At 41.0% G+C, this 19,477-nt stretch overlaps 1 protein-coding gene across 4 annotated transcripts in view; it reads right to left on the reverse strand.

The window, feature by feature from the left end:
* Window positions 1-15,423, reverse strand: part of FSIP1 (fibrous sheath interacting protein 1) — a 188,841-nt gene extending 173,418 nt beyond the window's left edge. For all 4 annotated transcript variants that reach the window (XM_055278660.2, XM_063639082.1, XM_063639081.1 and 1 more), the window contains exons 1-3: window positions 15,286-15,423; window positions 7,585-7,717; window positions 1,390-1,573 (exon numbers count right to left, since the gene is read on the reverse strand). In XM_055278660.2, coding sequence (XP_055134635.1) covers window positions 1,390-1,573; window positions 7,585-7,710 — 310 coding nt within the window. In that variant the 5' untranslated portion in view covers window positions 7,711-7,717; window positions 15,286-15,423. The remainder of the gene's footprint in view (window positions 1-1,389; window positions 1,574-7,584; window positions 7,718-15,285) is intronic.
* Window positions 15,424-19,477: the final 4,054 nt, after the last annotated feature.

Below are 19,477 nucleotides of genomic sequence, written 5' to 3' on the forward strand. Positions count from 1 at the left end.
ATAGTCTTCTTCGATACTACACCAAAACTTAACAGGGGTGGTTTCCTACAGGTTAACTGTTAAGTGAAATCTGTAATCAAATCAGTGAGCTTTATGTATTTGTTCCATTAAAATCCACGGATCTATATTTCATGTTGAATGGATCTTTTATCCTACATTGATCATTTGGAAAACAGTGGTTAACTAAATTACGCAGACCTTCAACCTCTTAACACATTTCATTACACAATGGCATCAGTTAATATTGCCACCAATTTTTATAAGAAAAGTCTAAGTATTGGAAAACTATCAACCTCATAGTGACATATGCAGTTTTCCAAAACTGTAATTTTCACTTGAAAGTTCACATTTTACCGTTGGCAACAAATACTGTCAGTAGTTATCCTCGAAGTAACATGTTTATTTTCTTAAAAAGAAGTCTACCAAATACCCATCTGAATGAGAATTGTTTGTCAGTCATTCTTTCAAGTAAAAATGGTGTTCCATTACAAAAGTGGCCAGTTCAGGTCTCAACTCCAACCATCACAAAAGTACTTTTCTTCAACACAACCTTCAAACTTCAGTATACAGCATAATTGCTTTATGTATACTTCCCATTTTGCCCCACAGGATGTTAAGAAGATGCATATTTAAGGGTCAAAATTTCATAAAATTGATAGCTTTTACTGATTCATAGCCAGTGACACCGGCTATTTCTTTTTCCTGCCAGTGCCTGGTTGCAAAGAATACAATGACTACCAGTACATTTTGGTGCCATTGTCCTAATTCATGATAAACCACCGCAATTTTGCCCACCATTCCTTTTATACCATCAGTGCAAATGTCAGTATGATGGACACAAAGGCAAACAGCATCTCAGTATTACTATGAAAACAGCTTTTACCTTGCAGGGCCCCTGCAAGGGTCTCAGGGACATCATCTCCCACCATACCCCAGGGCTCTGCAGACCACTTTTTGAGAAACACTATTCTAATTCAATCTGACTAGAATTAATTTACCACCATAAAAAATGTCATCTTTGAAAATCCAAATGTTATTGGGTGGGACTATCCCTATAAATTATAGCATATATTTTATTGTACAATTTTAGTCATCAAAAAATCAATAAATTGCATCATAAAATGCAGAAATACTCCCTACTTGATTAATGCACAATGACCACAATTTTATTAAATGACATATTTTGTTATATTTCTAATATATTTAAGAGCTCTTAATATTCTTATAAATAAAAAGTGATTGCTCACAAATAGTCTATGTCTTTTTTTGGTCTATTATTTATATTTAGTTGATAAAAACACAGGTAAAACTAACACCTTAAATATAACATTTGTAATTATCATTAACATTTGTAATTATCATTAGCCAATCACCTAGTGATTATCCTACCTGAACACTCAGGGATTATCTGATGTTGAACCAAATCCAGATCTTCATCTGATCCCTCTTCAGCCAATTTTATTTTCTCAGAGCAGCTTTCCTGCTTATCATCATTACTAGTTCTTCTGTTCTCTGTATTACTGCTTTCGGAGTGGTCCTCTTTTCCAGAGTTCAAGTTGCTTGCAGTACTGCCCTAAAAATAATTTCCAAAAAAAAAAACAGTTTCCGAAAATACTGTTTTTTTTTAAACTTTACATTTCTAGAATATTTTGACACTAATGGAAGCAGATGGAGAATGTACATAAATGCATACACTAGCATTAAAGTATTCTAGGAATATAACACTCTAATTAAATGTAATTTAACTACACAATTCCACGTAATAATATTTGCACCATTCTTCAGCAATCCCTAGCAGGGAGAAGAGTCTACCTCAGTCCTGAAGGGAACTGCTATCTGCCGGGCTCTGGGATAAGGCAGACGGGCCTGCTCCTTGAGCTTACACCAGGATGGGCAGTCAAAGGTCTAATACGACAGCCATTTGCCACATGTTGCTACCGAATGGCTGAAAAGTGGCTAGTCTGAGTTGAGATGTGCTTTCTAGTGAGAGTCTCCTAATCAGAACCCTGTGCTTTGGTCATTTATTTATTTCTATGTTATTCACAGTTTTTCTATTTCATTTTAGTTTCCCTTTACATTTCAGCAAAGTTCATTTTGAAAACACCAATTGACACAGCTGTGTTTTCCTAAGAGAGAACAGAAAAGGACCTCCATGGCCGGGTAAGGGAAAAGCAGGGATCACAGGCCCTGGGGTTTGTAAACTGTGATGAAAATCACTTCAGAAGTTAACACAGCCCAAGGGAGAGAGGCAAGACCTCAGAGAGAGAGTCAGCCCCTTCTCAAATGAGTACCTTTCCCCTCCCAACAGAGAGACTGTCTCCTCCAGCCCATCTGCTCTCAGCCCTCCATAGGTTTTGTGTTCTCTCTGCACCACATGTTCAACCCTCCACCACAATCTGCAGTCCCCTCGTGAATCCCCAGGGTGGAAGATGGGCAGTGCTGAGAATGAAACTGCCAGGAATGCAGACCTCCATGGGTATGTCCCTGCTTGAGCCAGGACATAAACCCAGCGGTAATAATCATAGCCATCATTTACTGAAGAATTACTATCAGTCATGGCCTGCCTCATTCACTTCTCACAATGACCCTATGGTCTAAGTTTCTCTACCATGAATTAACAGAGAAGAAAACAGACCCAGCAGAAAATGAAACTAGTGAAGGCCCAATTTATAAATAAGCAAAATAGTGTCTACTTTGCGTAATCTGGGAGGTGGTTAAACAGGGTTCCCTGTTCAAAAACATATTTCTGCCAAATGCCAGAAAAAGCCTGTAATTCCACAATATCCAGTTAATCCTTAAGGCCTTCTGTCCTGTGAAAATGCTAACATTTCTGGGAGAAGTCACACAAGTTCTGTCTGTCATTTATATTGGTATAAATGAACTTAGCAGACCTTCCTCTGCGGCTGGGTTTCACATGGGGGAATAGAGAATACACAAAATATAACTAGACGGATAGCACACTTCAGGGTACCCAAAGACCTTTCACATCCATCATCTCACATGATCCTAACTTAGAAAGGGCAGAAGGTAATGAGGTACAAAGGTGAAGCTGAAGAACTAGGCAAATTTCACAAATTTTCCCATCGTTTCCCACCCCACTAGCTACCAACTGTCTTCTCCAACCCATTGCCCACTGGTCTCTCCACTCCTAACCCCCTTGCTCTTCTGCTCTGTGGCCCATATGCATGATTTTTCTCTCTTCCTCATTCTTAACATCACATCCCATCTCTATATAAATATATATACATTTGGACAGGGTCTCACTGTGTTGCAAAGGTTGGAGTGCAGTGGTGTGATCACGGCTCACTGCAGCCTCGACCTCCTGGGCTCAAGCGATCCTCCCACCTTAGCCTACCTGACTAGCTGGAACCACAGGTGCATGCCACCACATCCAGCTAATTTTTGTATTTTTTAATAGAAATGGGATTTCACCATATTGCCTAGGCTGGTCTCAAACTCCTGGGCTCAAGCAATCCACCCTCCTTGGCCTCCCAAAGTGCTGAGATCACAGATGTGAGCCACCGTGCCCAGCCTATTTTTATTTTTTGAGGTAGTGTCTCACTCTGTCGCCCAGGCTGGAGTGCAGTGGTGTGATCTCAGCTCACTGCAGCCTCCATCTCCCGGGTTCAAGCAATTCTCCTGCGTCAGCCTCCCGAGTAGCTGGGATTACAGGCGCCCATCACCACACCCAGCTAATTTTTGTATTTTTAGTAGAGACAGGGTTTCACCATGTTGGCCAGGCTGGTCTCGAACTCCTGGGCTCAAGTGATCTGCCCACTTCGGCCTCCCACAGTGCTGGGGTTACAGGCATGAGCCACCGTGCCCAGCCCCACCTCCATTTTTCATAGCTCCACTTCCCCCATTCCATACCTTTATGTTAATCACAGGAAACGCAAATACCTCATGAAACCCCTTACTAGTATTTAGATTCCTACTTGAAACCCATGGGATTTTTACACAAAATACAACTATTGGCTCTTTAAAAAGAATGCATAAGCAACAACAAGCCAACATTTTTAGAATGAGAAATATATTATCACTAAATACATGTCACTAAAACACTAATATTTTAAGCTCATTTTATGCTGTGAAGAAAATCTTTGGTAAGAATTTAATAAAAGACAAATCTGAGCAATAAAACTAACTAGCACACCAAGATTTATTAATCAAACAATATGTAAGGTTTTCTAGACGCTGAATGATTTGCAATCAGCAGTCAGCAAACAATATATTTGTAGCTTTCTTCCTCAATCTAAGGTGAACTTTACTGACTTTCTATGAACTTGATTAACACAAATCACAACTTTGAAAACTTCGCTTTCAATATAAGTGTCAAAGTCCAGATTGGCTAATAAATATTCTAGAGTTTAACTTGTAGCTTAGCAGGTTCAAATAAAATCTGAGTTTACATGATCACTAATATTCTCCTTTTAATAAGTCTTGAATGAAGTAATAGTAATCTGTGTATTAAAATATGTATAAGTATCAATATCATGAAGTTGCTGCTTAAAAAAATTGTCACCCAGAAATAAATAAGCAGGAATACTAAGTCTACGCTACTCTAAAATTTGCAACCTGGACAACATAGTGAGACCCCTGTCTCTACTTAAAATTTTTTAAAAAGGAAATTAGCCACATATATTAACATGGATGAATCTCAAATGTATTATGTATGCTAGGAGATAAAAGCCAGAGTGAAAAGCTACATACTGTATGATTCCATTTATACAACCTTCTGGAAAAGGAAAAAGAAAAGAGAAGGGGAATAGATTAGTAATTGTAAGGGATTAAGGGTGACATGGGATTATCTGCAAAGGAATAGAATGAAAAAATGTTTTCAGGGATGATGGAACAAATTGTTCCATATCTTGATTGGAATGGTAGTTATATCACTCAATCTATCTGCCAAAACTCATAGAACTATACACCAAAAAGTGAATTTTATTGTATGTGAATTTTTTTAACGATTAAAAGTTAACAGATCAATTGAGATACAATATTAATACATGACAAGATTTAATATCACAAAGTTAGAAATTCTCCCCAAATTAATCTGTAAAGTCAAAGCAATTTCAATCAAAACCCCAACCGGATTTTTCAGAACTTAAAAAACTGATCTAAAGCACATATAGGCCAGACACGGTGGCTCATGCCTGTAATCCCAGCACTTTGGGAGGCCGAGGCATGTGGATCGCCTGAGGTCAGGAGTTCAAGACTAGCCTGGCCAATATGGTGAAACCCCATATCTACTAAAAATAGAAAAATTAGGTGTGCCTATTGGTGTGTGCCTGTAGCCCTGGCTATTCGGGAGGCTGAGACAGGAAAATCACTTGAACCCAGGAGGCAGAGGTTGTAGTGAGCCAAGATCACACCATTGCATTCCAGCCTGGGCAAAAGAGCAAGACTCAAAAAAAAAAAAAAAAAAAAATACATAAGAAGAGCAAAAAGCCAAGGATAGTTAAGACAGTCCCGAAAAAAAATAATATGGAAGAGCCACTATCAGGTATCAGTAATTATTACAAAGCTGTAAGAGTTAACACACCACATAGTAATGATGCAGGACTAGATGAAACAAAACTGTATTTTGTACAAAGTCACTTATAGCTAGGGTTCTGGACGTATGTTAGGATAATCCAATTAGATGAACCTGCACAAGATTTAGAAAGCAGACGTGAGGTAGAAGCATCGTCCTAAGTTCCTGATAGGAAGCTGGCAGAAAAATATCAAAGGCAGCCATCTCTGCATGTCTAGTCACCAGCTTTGTGGTTCTGAGGGACTTGTGGCAGTGGCGGAAGCAGCAGCAGCAACTTTCTGATCTCTGGATTACAGCTCTGGTGGCATGACCTGAGAACCCATAATCCAGGGAAAGCCCCTCCCTCAACTCCCTTTCTTGCTGGTGGTCGCCTGTTGATTTTGAGGTCTTCCGTTGATTTTGAGGAACTAAACTCTTTTTTGCAGTGGGGGAGGTGGAGGGGGAACACAGTCTCACTCTGTCACCCAGGCTGCAGTGCAGTGGCACAATCATAGCTCACTGCAGCCTTGAACTCCTAAAATCAAGCTATCCTCTTGCCTCAGCCTCCCGAGTAGCTGGGACTACAGGCATGTGCCACCATGTCCTGCTAATTTTTTAAATTTTTTGTAGACTTAGGGTCTCACAATGTTGTCCAGGCTTTAACTCTTGTATTCAATCCCTTTCTGCTTGAAATACATAGAATGCTATTCCTGAACCACATCATGACAGACAGAACTCTAAGAGTTCCATAATGCAGAATCTAGTCTACAAATAAAAAAAAAATGAGTATGAATTCATTAACTTGCCAAAATTTTTCATTATAATGTTCAAATTATTCATTTCCTAAAACCTTAAAAATAATGCTTTACGTAAAAAAATCAAGTCTAGAAGTCTAGATATTTTAAGGAAAAAAAAAGGGATGGCTAAAGAAAAAAAAAATAAGGTCACAGCCAGATAATATCTAATATGGTTTGGCTCTGTGTCCCCACCCAAATCCCATGTCGAATTGTAATTCCCAGTGTTGGAGGAGGGGCCTGGTGGTAGGTGACTGAATCATTGCTGTTCTTGTGACAGCGTTCTCACGAAATTTGGTTGTTTGAAAGTGTGTAGCACCTCCTCCTTCACTCTCTCTCCTGCTCCAGCCATGTAGGATGTGCCAGCTTCCCCTTCACCTTCCGCCATGATTTTAAGTTTCCGGAGGCCTCCCCAGCCATGCTTCCTGTACAGCCTGTGGAACCATGCAAACCTCCTTTCCTTATAAATTACTCAGTGTCAGGTAGTTCTTTTACAGTAATGTGAGAAAGGACTAATACAATATACCTACCCCAAATATACATCACATGGCCTTTACCAAACCATTTTTTTAAAATACTGAATCTTTTTAAGTAAGTGTTTTTAGTAAAAGCCAATGGTGGTATATTAGATGTTGGAATACAAAACTTCCTTATAAAGAAAAAAAGAGTCAATGCACAAGTTTTAACAAAGTACAGTGTAGAGAAATAAACCACACTCCAAAAAAGAAAGGAAAAAAAGGAGGGCGGGAGGGAGGGAGGAGAGGATCGGAGGGAGTAGAGAGAGGGAGGGAGGGAGGGAAGGAATGGAGTAGAGTTTTTTCATGTTAATCTAGATTAAAACCCAAGAAATCAGGCCGGGCGCGGTGGCTCACGCTTGTAATCCCAGCACTTTGGGAGGCCGAGGCGGGCGGATCACGAGGTCAGGAGATCGAGACCACGGTGAAACCCCGTCTCTACTAAAAATACAAAAAATTAGCCGGGCGTGGTGGCGGGCGCCTGTAGTCCCAGCTACTCGGAGAGGCTGAGGCAGGAGAATGGCGTGAACCCGGGAGGCGGAGCTTGCAGTGAGCCGAGATCGCGCCACTGCACTCCAGCCTGGATGAAAGAGCGAGACTCCGCTCAAAAAAAAAAAAAAAAAACCCAAGAAATCTGCAAGTGCTCCCCAAACACATCATCTAAGGAGAAAATTTTAAATGGGATGTTAACAACAACCTTAGTTTCATCAACTGCTGAGAGGTTGGGGAAAAGAGTTTAAATATTTTTTAAACAGTAAATTACCTTGAAGGATCCTGGTTCTGTTGAGAGCACCTCCAAACAAGCATTGGAACTTCTGCTCCCAGGGCGTATTCTTGAATTTGAAGCTGGTTTTGAAATTCCATCTAGGTTTCCCTTTATAATATCCATTGAAATCCTGGAACAACAAATAAAATATTTAATACCAAGCGACTTGGATATTTAAATCTTTCATTAGTTAGTATTAATATCCAATCACTCAGAGGCTTTGTTTTAAAGATTATGTTGCTACTGAAGTCACACTTAAGGGTTCCCCAGCTTCACCAAAAGACATCCTGTGTACATGGATTGTTCAATCTTATGCCACAGTATGGATAAAATATACTGCCCAGGATGTTAGATACTGAATATGGCTAAAAGAGAACACAGAAGTGAATGCCATCTCGGTTGCTTCCTGGGCCTCCAGGAAAAAACATTTACGTGTCCCTGGTCTTCCCCAAGGGAACACTCAGGGGCACCTCTGTCTCTCAAGCAAGATCCACTTCATCTTAATGATTTGCTAAGGCCCTCCTGCTACTTACTTTTTTTTTTTTTTAAAATGAGTCTCACTCTGTCACCCAGGCTGGAGTGCAGTGGTGCAATCTTGGCTCCCTGCAACCTCTGCCTCCCAGGCTGGAGTGCAGTGGTGCAATCTTGGCTCCCTGCAACCTCTGCCTCCCAGGTTCAAGCAATTCTCCCTGCCTCAGCCTCCCAAGTAGCTGGGATTACAGGAGCCCGCCACCACGCCCAGCTAATTATAGTATTTTTTTTTTTTTAGTAGAGATGGGGTTTCGCCATGTTGGCCAAGTTGGTGTCAAACGCCTGACCTCAGGTGATCCGCCCGCCTCGGCCTCCCAAAGTCCCCCTGCTGCTTTCTTTCGGTTTTGCCTTCTTTTTTCTAGCCTTGCCAACTCTAGTTCAGCCTTGTTCCCTCTCAGCTCTGATTTCTCCTCTCCCCCATGGGGATGCATTTTCATGGAGTACCTATCTCCAGGGCACTTCTCTCATTTTATCAACCCTCCCCTTCTAAAACCCGTAATTCTATTTCTGCCCTCTGAAGCAAGAGAACAAAACCTACTTCCTTTATTAGAGGATAGATTTTCATTATCTGGCTACACATTACCAATCTATTTAACTATTTTTCACGTGATATTATCCACACGCCTCTCACCACCCTTGCTGCTTTATGTCTAGTGCTATTTCCAGAAGCAAGATAAGCTAAAGAGACACAGTGAGTGATGCAGGCACATTGATCCTTCCAAACCGTGTAGCTGACCAAGACCATTCCAGATCTGTCCTGTGACACTGGGGCAACATGCATGCTGAGTCAAATGGAAGAAAGAGGGTAATTCCAGCTTTTGCCCTCTCATATTCGGCTTTACATGTGAATGGGTGTCTTCCAACAAATCCTTTCCTAAATTCCTATCAATTATACATTCAACCATAACAAAATGAAAAAGGCAATTGCCTCTACCCAACAATGTCCTTTTCTTATCCTACAAAATAACTCATCTTTCTTCTGCTTTTTGAACAGCAGAGGCAGGGTCCAGAGAAGCTGTGGACACAGGAGAAAGCACAAATATAAACAACCTGAGGCTTCACCTAGGTACACAGAGCGATGTTACGGCTTGGCTTCCAACCATTCAATGTGTCAAAGCTTGTGTTTAAGAGACCAGGAGGTCAGCTCTTCCCATCTCAGCAAATGAAAAAAGCATTGATCTCAACATTATTCAAACTCTGCAAAAGAGTTTGGGCTCACTCAGGAAAGCACTGACATTATTATTGTGGGATGATGAATCACCCTGGCCCCTCACATCACAACCAAAAAGCGTAAGTCACCAAAAGGCCAAATGTCTTGTAAACGCCCTAAGCAGCCTGTCAAGGGAGACTTATTACAGCTTGCAGAGGGAGCAATGAGACGGAAGCATGCGCAGAGCCGCATAATACATGTCAATAAAGGCAGAGGCACAGGCAACCAACAATGACCTGGATCAGCTAAACGGCTCCACAAATCTTTCATTCTGCTTTAGAAATAGGTCTGTTCTATTAGGTTCACTCCTGAAAATAATAAATTAAATAAAACGCAGTTCCTGCGGTAGGTGGGGACGCAATAACAGACTATCTTATGAATTTGGCCATCTAGAAAAAGGTATGGGTAAAGGGTATTAAAATTGGATCTTATAGATGTATTTAAGCATTTGAGAAGAAATTGCAACTGCCACATAGAAATTCCACAAGAAAAATAAAGCATTGTAGAAGAAAAAAGCAATCAAACAATATGTAAATAGTTATAATTACGTAAGCATTGAATGTTGATTTAACCAAGTATTATGCCTTAATTATATTGAGTGTTCGTGAGGAGTGCACAAAAGGAAGCGAGTAGTATCAGAAATGTAATCTGTTACCATAGGAAATCGGAGACTGTCCAGAGATTGATAAAGCCAAACAATAGTTAAACATAATACTTTAATAAAAGTAAAAACTAATTTTATAATAAAAAATATGAAATCTCCAACAGACTGGAAGGAACATAAAGATAAATTTATAAACATAAACGTAAAGATAAATTTCACAATTATGGAATTAATGACTTAGTAAGCATGATACTAAGAGTATAAATCAAAAAGGAAAAGACTAACAGATGTAGCTACATAATAGTTAATGCTCTTGAGTCTCAAACATGAAAAAAAAACTCTAAGTGAAATTAAAAGGAACCTGAGAAACTGGGGAAATAAATGCAACAAAGATGATATACAAAAGGTTAATATATTCACATATTTAGAGCTCTTACCAGTCAGTAGGAAAATTCTAATAGAAAACTGGGTAAAGATTTTAAACAGAAATGCACATATCAAAAAAATAGAGAAAGAAAGACATACAAATTGTCAATAATCCTGCTTTAGAAAGTCCAATTTCTCTAATTAAAGGAATATACACAAAGGGACCTGAAAGATGATGACACATCAAGGAAGTAAGGGTAGGGGGTTCTGGATTGGTGGGTTTCTGGATGTTCTCGTCCCCTTGCTTATCTGTATTTTCTGTTTTTCTATTAACTATATCTTGTATTTATAACTAAAGAATTCATCTATTATAGAAAGATCTCTAGAATGTACTAAAAGGTATTTGAAAATAAATAAAAATCACCCAACATCCCACCACCCTGAGCTAAACACTATTGGTACATCTCTTTCCCACTTTTACTCTATGTCTTTTTCAACAAAATTGGACTAATGTGTTTCTCACCACTACATAATAAGTATTTTCTTATGACATTAAAACACTTCAAAAGAGAATCGTATTTAATTCATGATACTTGATAACATAGATAGATTAGATATATGACCAGAACCTAAATTGTAACAAGTGCCAACTTTTTGTAACATTCATTTCAAACAAGATTAATTTAAAGTTTTTCATACTGGCTTGTGAGAAATGCAATCAACACAGATGATTTAAAGCCAAAATGGGGACATATAGCTGCTATAATTTGGTATTTTGAGATGAATAAAACAATCAAAAGAAAATGAATCCTCCTCTGTTTAGTCATTATGAGTAGCAAGCCTTTAAAAAATGGGACTATTTTCATTATTTTTATGTCTAAAAACTATTTACGTATGGTCAGTTTTTTACTTTATATATTTGTGTATTCTGTAAGAAATACTTGCCTATGCAGAAAAAAAACAATACAGGTGAATATAAAAAATGTTTTTTTTTGTTGTTTGTTTTTTGTTTTTGAGACGGAGTCTCGCTCTGTCGCCCAGGCTGGAGTGCAGTGGCGCAATCTCGGCTCACTGCAAGCTCCGCCTCCCAGGTTCATGCCGTTCTCCTGCCTCAGCCTCTCCAAGTAGCTGGGACTACAGGCGCCCGCCACCACGCCCAGCTAATTTTTTTTTTTTTTTTTTTGTATTTTTAGTAGAGACGGGGTTTCACTAAAAAATGTTTTAAGTCAAAATTCGGCTTACCCCAAGAATTAGTGTTAACAGAGACTTCCAAGTCTCATTTTTTTTAGGCATATGCAAAACTTCTATCCTTTATACTCATCGACTCCTCCCTAACGCAAACACACACACAAATGGCATGGTGCTTTGCAACTTGCTTTTTCACAGTTAACAATCTATTTTGGCCAGGCGCGGGGGCTCACGCCTGTAATCCCAGCACTTTAGGAGGCCAAGGCGGGCGGATCACGAGGTCAGGAGATGGAGACCATCCTGGCTAACACAGTTTAACCCCGTCTCTACTAAAAAATACAAAAAATTAGCTGGGCGTGGTGGCAGGCGCCTGTAGTCCCAGCTACTCAGGAGGCTGAGGCAGGAGAATGGCGTGAACCCGGGAAGCAGAGGTTGCAGTGAGCCGAGATCGCGCCACTGCACTCCAGCCTGGGTGACAGAGCGAGACTCTGTTTCAAAAAAAAAAATCTATTTTATATATTTTCCTATATCACCATTTATAGATATATGTCATGCTTTCAAACAACAGCGTAATATCCCATAGATGTAGCACTGTTTTAATCAGTTCACTTAAGTTGTGTATAGAATATTTGCTATTAAAAGCAATTCTAAAACTTGCTCAAAATGTATCACAGACCTGAAGTAAAACTTAAGACTATAAAATGTTCTTTTTGTCGTTGTTATTGTATTTGTAGTAAAGACGGGGTTTCACCATGTTGGCCAGGCTGGTCTCGAACCCCTGACCTCAAGTGATCTGCCTGCCTCAGCCTCTCAAAGTGCTGGGATCATAAGGGTGAGCCACCATGCCCGGCCAAAACTATAAAATTTCTAAAAAATACATGCAAGGCCGGGCGCGGTGGCTCACGCTTGTAATCCCAGCACTTTGGGAGGCCGAGGCAGGCGGATCATGAGGTCAGGAGATCGAGACCACGGTGAAACCCTGTCTCTACTAAAAAAAAATACAAAAAAATTAGCCGGGCGTAGTGGCAGGCGCCTGTAGTCCCAGCTACTCGGAGAGGCTGAGGCAGGAGAATGGCGTGAATCCAGGAGGCAGAGCTTGCAGTGAGCCAAGATTGCGCCACTGCACTCCAGCCTGGGTGACAGAGCGAGACTCCGTCTCAAAAAAAAAAAAAAAAAATACATGCAACGGTGGGTTAGGCAAAAATTTCTTAGATACAACATCAAAGGCATGATTCATAAAAGAAAATGATAAATTGGAAGGCATCAAAATTTAAAACTTGCACTCTTCAAAAGATGTTAAGACAAGGAAAACAAAACCCAAAGACTAGGAGCAAATATTTGCAAAACACATATCTGACAAAGGACTCATATCCAGAATATATAAACAAGTATCAAGACTCAATAACAAGAAAGCAGGATTTGGACACACACATCACCCAAGATGATGTATGGACGGCAAAAGAGCACATGAAAAGATAGTCATCAAAAAAATAAATAAAAATCACAATGAGATACCACCACACACCTATTCAAATGACAAAAATTTTTTAGAAAACTGACAATACCAAGTGCTGACAAAGTTGGAGAGCAACTGTAACATTCATATTGCCAATGACAATGCAAAATCATCACTTTTCAAAACTGCTTGGCAGTTTCTTATAGTTAAACATATACTTACCATATGACTCCACAATCTCATTCATATTTCCCCAAGAAATGAAAACATATTCACACACAAAAAAATACCTGTACATGAATATTTATACCAGCTTCATTAGTAACAGCCAACAACTGGAAAGAACCCATCTGAACGTGCCTCAAGTAGGAAATGGATAAATATACTACCTTACATCCATACAATGGACTATTGTGTCTGGAACTGGTTCCTTCCCGAGGGTTCTTGGTCTCGCTGACTTCAAGAATGAAGCCACAGACCCTGCCGGTGAGTGTTACAGTTCTTCAAGATGGTGTATCTGGAGTTTGTTCCTTCAGATGTTCCGATGTGTCCAGAGTTTCTTCCTTCTGGTGGGTTTGTGGTCTTGCTGACTTCAGGAGTGAAGCCAAGACTTTTCGCAGTGAGTGTTACAGCTCTTAAAGATGGCGTGTCCGGAGTTGTTCGTTCCTAAAAATGGCACATCCAGAGTTGTTCATTCCTCCAGGTGGGTTCATGGTCTCGCTGGCTTCAGGAGTGAATCTGCAGACCTTCACAGTGAGTGTTACAGCTCTTAAAAGTGACACGTCCAGAGTTGTTCCTTCCTCCCACTGGGTTCTTGGTCTCACTGGCTTCAGGAGTGAAGCTGCAGACCTTCAGGTGAGTGTTACAGCTCATAAAGGTAGTGCAGACCCAGAGTGAGCAGCAGCAAGATTTATTGCAAAGAGCAAAAGAACAAAGCATCCACGATGGGTAAGGGGACCCGAGTGGGTTACCACTGCTAGGTCGGGTGGCCAGCATTTATTCCCTTATTAGGCACCACCCACATCCTGCTGATTGGTCCATTTTACAGAGAGCTGACTGGCCCATTTTACAGAGAGCTGATTGGTCCATTTTTAGGGAGTGCTGATAGGTGTGTTTACAAACCTTCAGTGAGACACAGAGCGCTGATTGGTACATTTTTACAGAGTGCTGATTGGTGCGTTTACAAACTGTTAGCTAGACAGAGCGCTGACTGGTGTGTTTACAATCCTTTAGCTAGACACAAAGGGCTCATTGGTGTGTTTACAATCCTTTAGCTAGACAGAAGAGTTCTCCAAGTCCCCACTAGACCCAGAAGCCCAGCTGGCTTCACCTCTCACTATTACTCAGCAACATAAAGGAACAAACAACAGATTCACAGAACATGAATGAATAGCAACTGCATGATGCTAAGCTGAAAGAAGCCTGATTCAAAAGGCCACAGGGTGTTTGCTTCCATCAATATGACATTCTGGAATAGGCAAAATTACAGGAACAAAAAAACTAAGAAGTGGTTGCCAAGGATGGGGCCAGGGGAGGGGTTAACTACAAAGAGCACTAGGGAATTTTGGGTTCATGATGAAACTTCCGTATTCTGATTGCAGTAGTTGGTAATTACATAACTGTATGCATTTATCAAAACTCATTGAACTGTAGATTAAATGGGTGAGGCTTACCATAAGTAAGTTATACCTCAATTTTAAATTAATATCTTTGTGCCAATCTTTCTTTAGTTATGCTCATACATCCATAAAATAAATTAGAATTGCTGAGTCAAAGAACACTTATGTTTCAAATTTTGGTAGTTCGCCAAATTGTACTCCAAAAAGGCTGCACCAAATTACACTACTTCCCCTACACTCCCTGGGGCCCATCTGGTTATGTCAAAGCTGCTTCAGCTTCTCCAGTCTGACAGGTGTGAGAGGTATCTGTTAATTTGGTTTACATTTCTTCACGAGAAAAGTTGAGTCTCTAATCAATTGTTTGCTGTTTGCGTCTTTTTATTTTTCCTGTGAAATGCCTATTTGCATCCTTTGCCGTTTACAGTCTAGTTTAAATGGCTGGTGATCAGTTCTAGATCTCGGTGGGAAGATCTAGATCTCGGGAAAGTGGGAACCTTGGTTACAGGTCCTAATGTTAGATGATTCCTGGAGAAACAACCTCCGCGGAGGCAGACGTCCCTGGGGCCCCGCCCCCAATGAGCCCGCCCCTGCCCTCTCATTGGCCATGTCCGCTCTCCCTGACAGTCCATCTACGTGCCGAACGGCCCGACGCAACTCCGCCCCGCCCACTGCTCGGCGCACCGCCCCGCGACCGAGCTCCGCCCTCATCTGCGCTGCCCCTCACCTTCCCTCCGGGCCTCCTCGAGGAACTGGCTGCGGTCAGTCAGGGCGCAGATGGCCGCAGAAGCGCGCCGCCGACACTCGCCGCGCCAGCCACTTCCCCCGAGAGGAGAGGGGTCTCTCCCGCCACCGCAGCCTCTCTGGTGGTGGAAGAAGCCGCCGGTCCAGATCGTTCCTGCCTCTGGGACCGCTGTCTCCCTGGCAACCAGATGCGCGACGCTTCCGGTCTCGCGATAGGGGAAAGGGCCGTACCATCCGGAAATGGGACCGGGGCCGGCGGGTGCTGGAGCCCTGCGAGCTGGGACTGCCGGGCTGTCTTTCCGTCTTCGCTGCCGACGGTGGGGGTTGGGAGCGATTTGTTCGTCTTTAGGTTGGATTCGGAACGGGGACGTCTGGATGCTTGTGTATGTATTTCTGTCCCTCATATTGCTGTGATGCCTTACAGGTCAGTTATCCTCTCCGAGCACAGTTTCCTCCTCCGTAAAATGGGAACAATGATAATTCCCTTCTCACAAGACTTGTGCAGCTCAGAAAGACCATGTACGTGAAGCTCTAGTAAATTTGGGGTGCTATGGAAATTTTTAAAATAGGAGTTTTGCACAGATTCGGCTACAGTCCAAAAAGTTATAATTGCTTTTTGCACATTCTTTCATTTCGTAGTTTCTCTTAATTCTCAGTGCACGCAAATTATTTCCCTACGTCCACAAACTGATTTTCCTCACCTCCAGTGCCATCAGATTTCTCCTGCTTTCCAGTCTGAACAGCGAATTACCGTTTACAGGGTATTTTGACATTCAGGGCCCCTTTGTCCTCATTGTTTTAACTAGGTACGATGTGGTTTTTTCAGCGAAGCAAATGGTCATAGGTTGAGTTGCTGAAAGAACACAGCTGCAGTCTAGGCCAGTGCTGGGAATAAAAACCTGGCTATAAATGCCATCCCTATGCTCCTGAATCCTGCATCTTATCACCAGCCCAGACTTCCCTGAACTCCAGACTCCTTTACCTAACTGCCTATTTGGCATATCCACTTAGATGTGTAAGCATCTCAAACTTCACACAGGAAAAAACAACTTCTCCAGAGTCCCCCACCCACTTTCTATCCATCTCAGCAAATGGTAATTTCAGCCTGCCATGCCTAGACCAAAAACCTTGGAGTCGTCCTCGATTCTTCTTCCTCTCTCACTCTACAATCAATTTGTCCTATCAGCTCAGCATTCAACATATATCCAGAATCCAAACATTTCTCACAACTTCAGTGCTTCCATTCAGGTCCATACTGACATCACCTCTAAATGATAAGGCTTTCTGTTGGCTCTCTGACCTCCACTCCTACCTACTGCTTTCCCCTGGTAAACCTGGTTCCAGCCTCACTGTCCTCATTGTTAAGTGTTTCTGTGCAGGGATTTTTTCCCAGCATTTCTCAGGGAATTTATGTGGCTTTCCAAATCTCAAAAGAAAAAAAGTTGCAAAATGAAGAAAATGGGAGAAAGTATCCTAATTCTCCTATGAGAATTAAAACTTAGCAGCCAACCTAGAGATGTTACTGAAGAAATTCACCAATGTCAAGTTGAAAACCAGCGCAGGAAATGCTTATTTCGATGTTGAGGTCAACATTTTCAGGAACCAGGACAGGAGCACTTGGGAAAGACAGGGCCACAATCTCATCAGTCAGTCTTATTTGTAATTGGTGCCATGTAAGTGTATGTTCCTAGCCCTGTGTGCTGCTGGCAGTGAGTCATTCTTGCAAATAAAATACAAATAGGTTGATACTCATTGTATACTTTATACAAATTCTGTGAGCAGTGTTCAAAAAAGTAACGAGTTTTGGATTCAAAGTAAATCCTTAAATTGGCAGTTTCCAACCCATGATTCTGGGTAGTACAGTTAACCCTGCTAGGAGATCTATTATTTGAATACTACTCTATAATGTTCTCTGTGTTTTCCGGTATTTGAATATTTGCTATAAACTCCAGTTCTTGTAAACACTTCTAAATTTAATAGTTCTCATTTTTTAAACAAAGGCTTCAGATACTTGTAATAATTAGTAAAGAATATGAAGAAGGTAGGGAATATTTTAAGAATAAGATTTTGAGAACAGCTGGTAATTCTGATTTCCTATTTCTGCATCCCAAAGATAAGTATCTGTCAGAAATTTGGAAACACTTGTTGTTCCTCCAATCTAAATAACCACACACACACACACACACAAACACACAGACCAGCCTGAAGTACAGTTTCCCAGCTATCCACGTGGTTTGCTCCTCTCTTTCCTCAGGCATCTGCTTCCTCAGGAGGGCCTTTTCCAGCCACCTTGTATAAAATAATTATCCCCATCTCCACACTCCCTACCCTCTCTCCCCTCAACCCTGCTTTGTTTTTTTATGAAGAAGAGAGACGACATTATTTGGATTTTGATACTAAACAGCTAGGTTATCTTAGGTAAATACATAAGCTTTTGTGGGCCACAGTTTCTTCATTTGAAAAATGAAGTTGGACTAGTTTTGCAGTGCTTAACTGCACAGCACATTAGAACCACCTGGGGAGATTTCATAAACTACTCAACCGGGGGTGTACCTGAGATCAAATGAATCTAGGGCTTCTCAACTTTAATGTACAGACAAATCACCAAGGAATCTTTTTAAAAATGCTGATTCAAAAAAAAATGCTGATTCAGTATCAGATGAGACCCGAGACTAACAGGCTCCTAGATGCCAATGCTCCCCGTCCACCGACCGCTGTATACCTAGCGGCAAGACAAGATCATTGCCAAGTGCCTGCGCAATTCTCATACACCGTAAACGAAGGCGCTTCTTTCCGGTTTTTAATTTGGTGACTAAAGTGTCCACTGAGAAAACAATACCTTCCCAGTTTCTTGGGGGGGAGGGGCTGAACTAAGAAAAAGTGGACCTATGATTAGTGCACATGATTACTACTGTTTTCATTTTTTTAACTGTTGCTTTTAAAATGCAACATAAGATGCATATAAAGCAAGTGAAAATAAAATTCGGGTTCCACGTAAACTTTGTGTCTCTTCACTGTTTGTAACCTTTGCAGACTAAGTCCCTATTGACTATATTTTGCATAAAACTATTTATCTCATTTTGAATTGTTTTGTCTGTGTGTCACTCTCACGTTGTTTACCTCCTGATGCTTCCGTTTTGTAAGCCGCCGAGAGGCTGTGTGTGCCTTAAGGGCCAGCTTTAATAAATTGCATTTGCTGTTATTTGTTTTTAATTTCTCCAAATACTTCTGTGTCAGCTATTGCAGGTGACACCCTCAAAACAACATTCGGATGTAAGTCCGAGAGGACCAAATGTCTATACTGTGTTTTCTGCAGTTCCATTTTCAAAAATCGCAAACACATCCTGGAAAGTGTTGTGCCCTTCAAAGTCATTCATAAAAATTTCTTCTAGAGTCAAGATATTTGAAGCTAAAATTTCCCTGGTCTCATTCCAGGTTGATGACATATGGAAGTGGCAGTGTTAGTTTCAGAGTTAGGTTTTGTTTTTGTTTGCAGTCTCTCCCTACTCTTGACATCCTCCTTCTGAGTGGAGTCAGATTTGAATGAATGAAAGCAAGCAAGAGCATTGTTTGCCATCTGGGCACCAGCTACCATTTCAGCCTTGTTGCCCCAGTTTCCCTTTTCTCACCATAAACTTCAACCAAATGTAACAATATGGTAGGAGAGGGATCTCATTAAGCCTCATATCATAGATTCTACACACTGGATTTTGTGTAGAATAGCCATTTCTACTGGAGAGCAGATAATAGTGTTTATCACTGGACAGTTCCCATGTCCTGTGAATCTATGCTTAGTGTTATTGAAAAATTACATTTACAAAGTGTTTCAGACTTGCCTTCAAAGCATCATTTCACTTCATTCATAACATTCTATGAGTCGGCACTAGTATTACCTGGATTTAGAGTTGAGAAGCAGAGCACCTAAAGGGTAACTAATTGTCCCAAGGTCATTAGAGAACTAACTGGCACTGGGATTCCAACCTAGGTTCCAAAGCCTGCCCTCTTCATCTCCTCAGGGGTCCGAATTCTAGAAGAGGAGATATTTGTGTCCACTAGATGGTGCTGATTGTCCTCTTAAAAAAAAAAAAAATTGGCAGCCACTTTCAGAAACACGTTCCTTGGGATTTTAGGTGTAATTCAAGAAACCACTGAACTGAAGTATCTTGTATGTTTGA

The sequence above is a fragment of the Symphalangus syndactylus genome, chromosome 5, assembly GCF_028878055.3.
Source record: "Symphalangus syndactylus isolate Jambi chromosome 5, NHGRI_mSymSyn1-v2.1_pri, whole genome shotgun sequence".
In the NCBI taxonomy this organism is placed as follows: Eukaryota; Metazoa; Chordata; class Mammalia; order Primates; family Hylobatidae; genus Symphalangus; species Symphalangus syndactylus.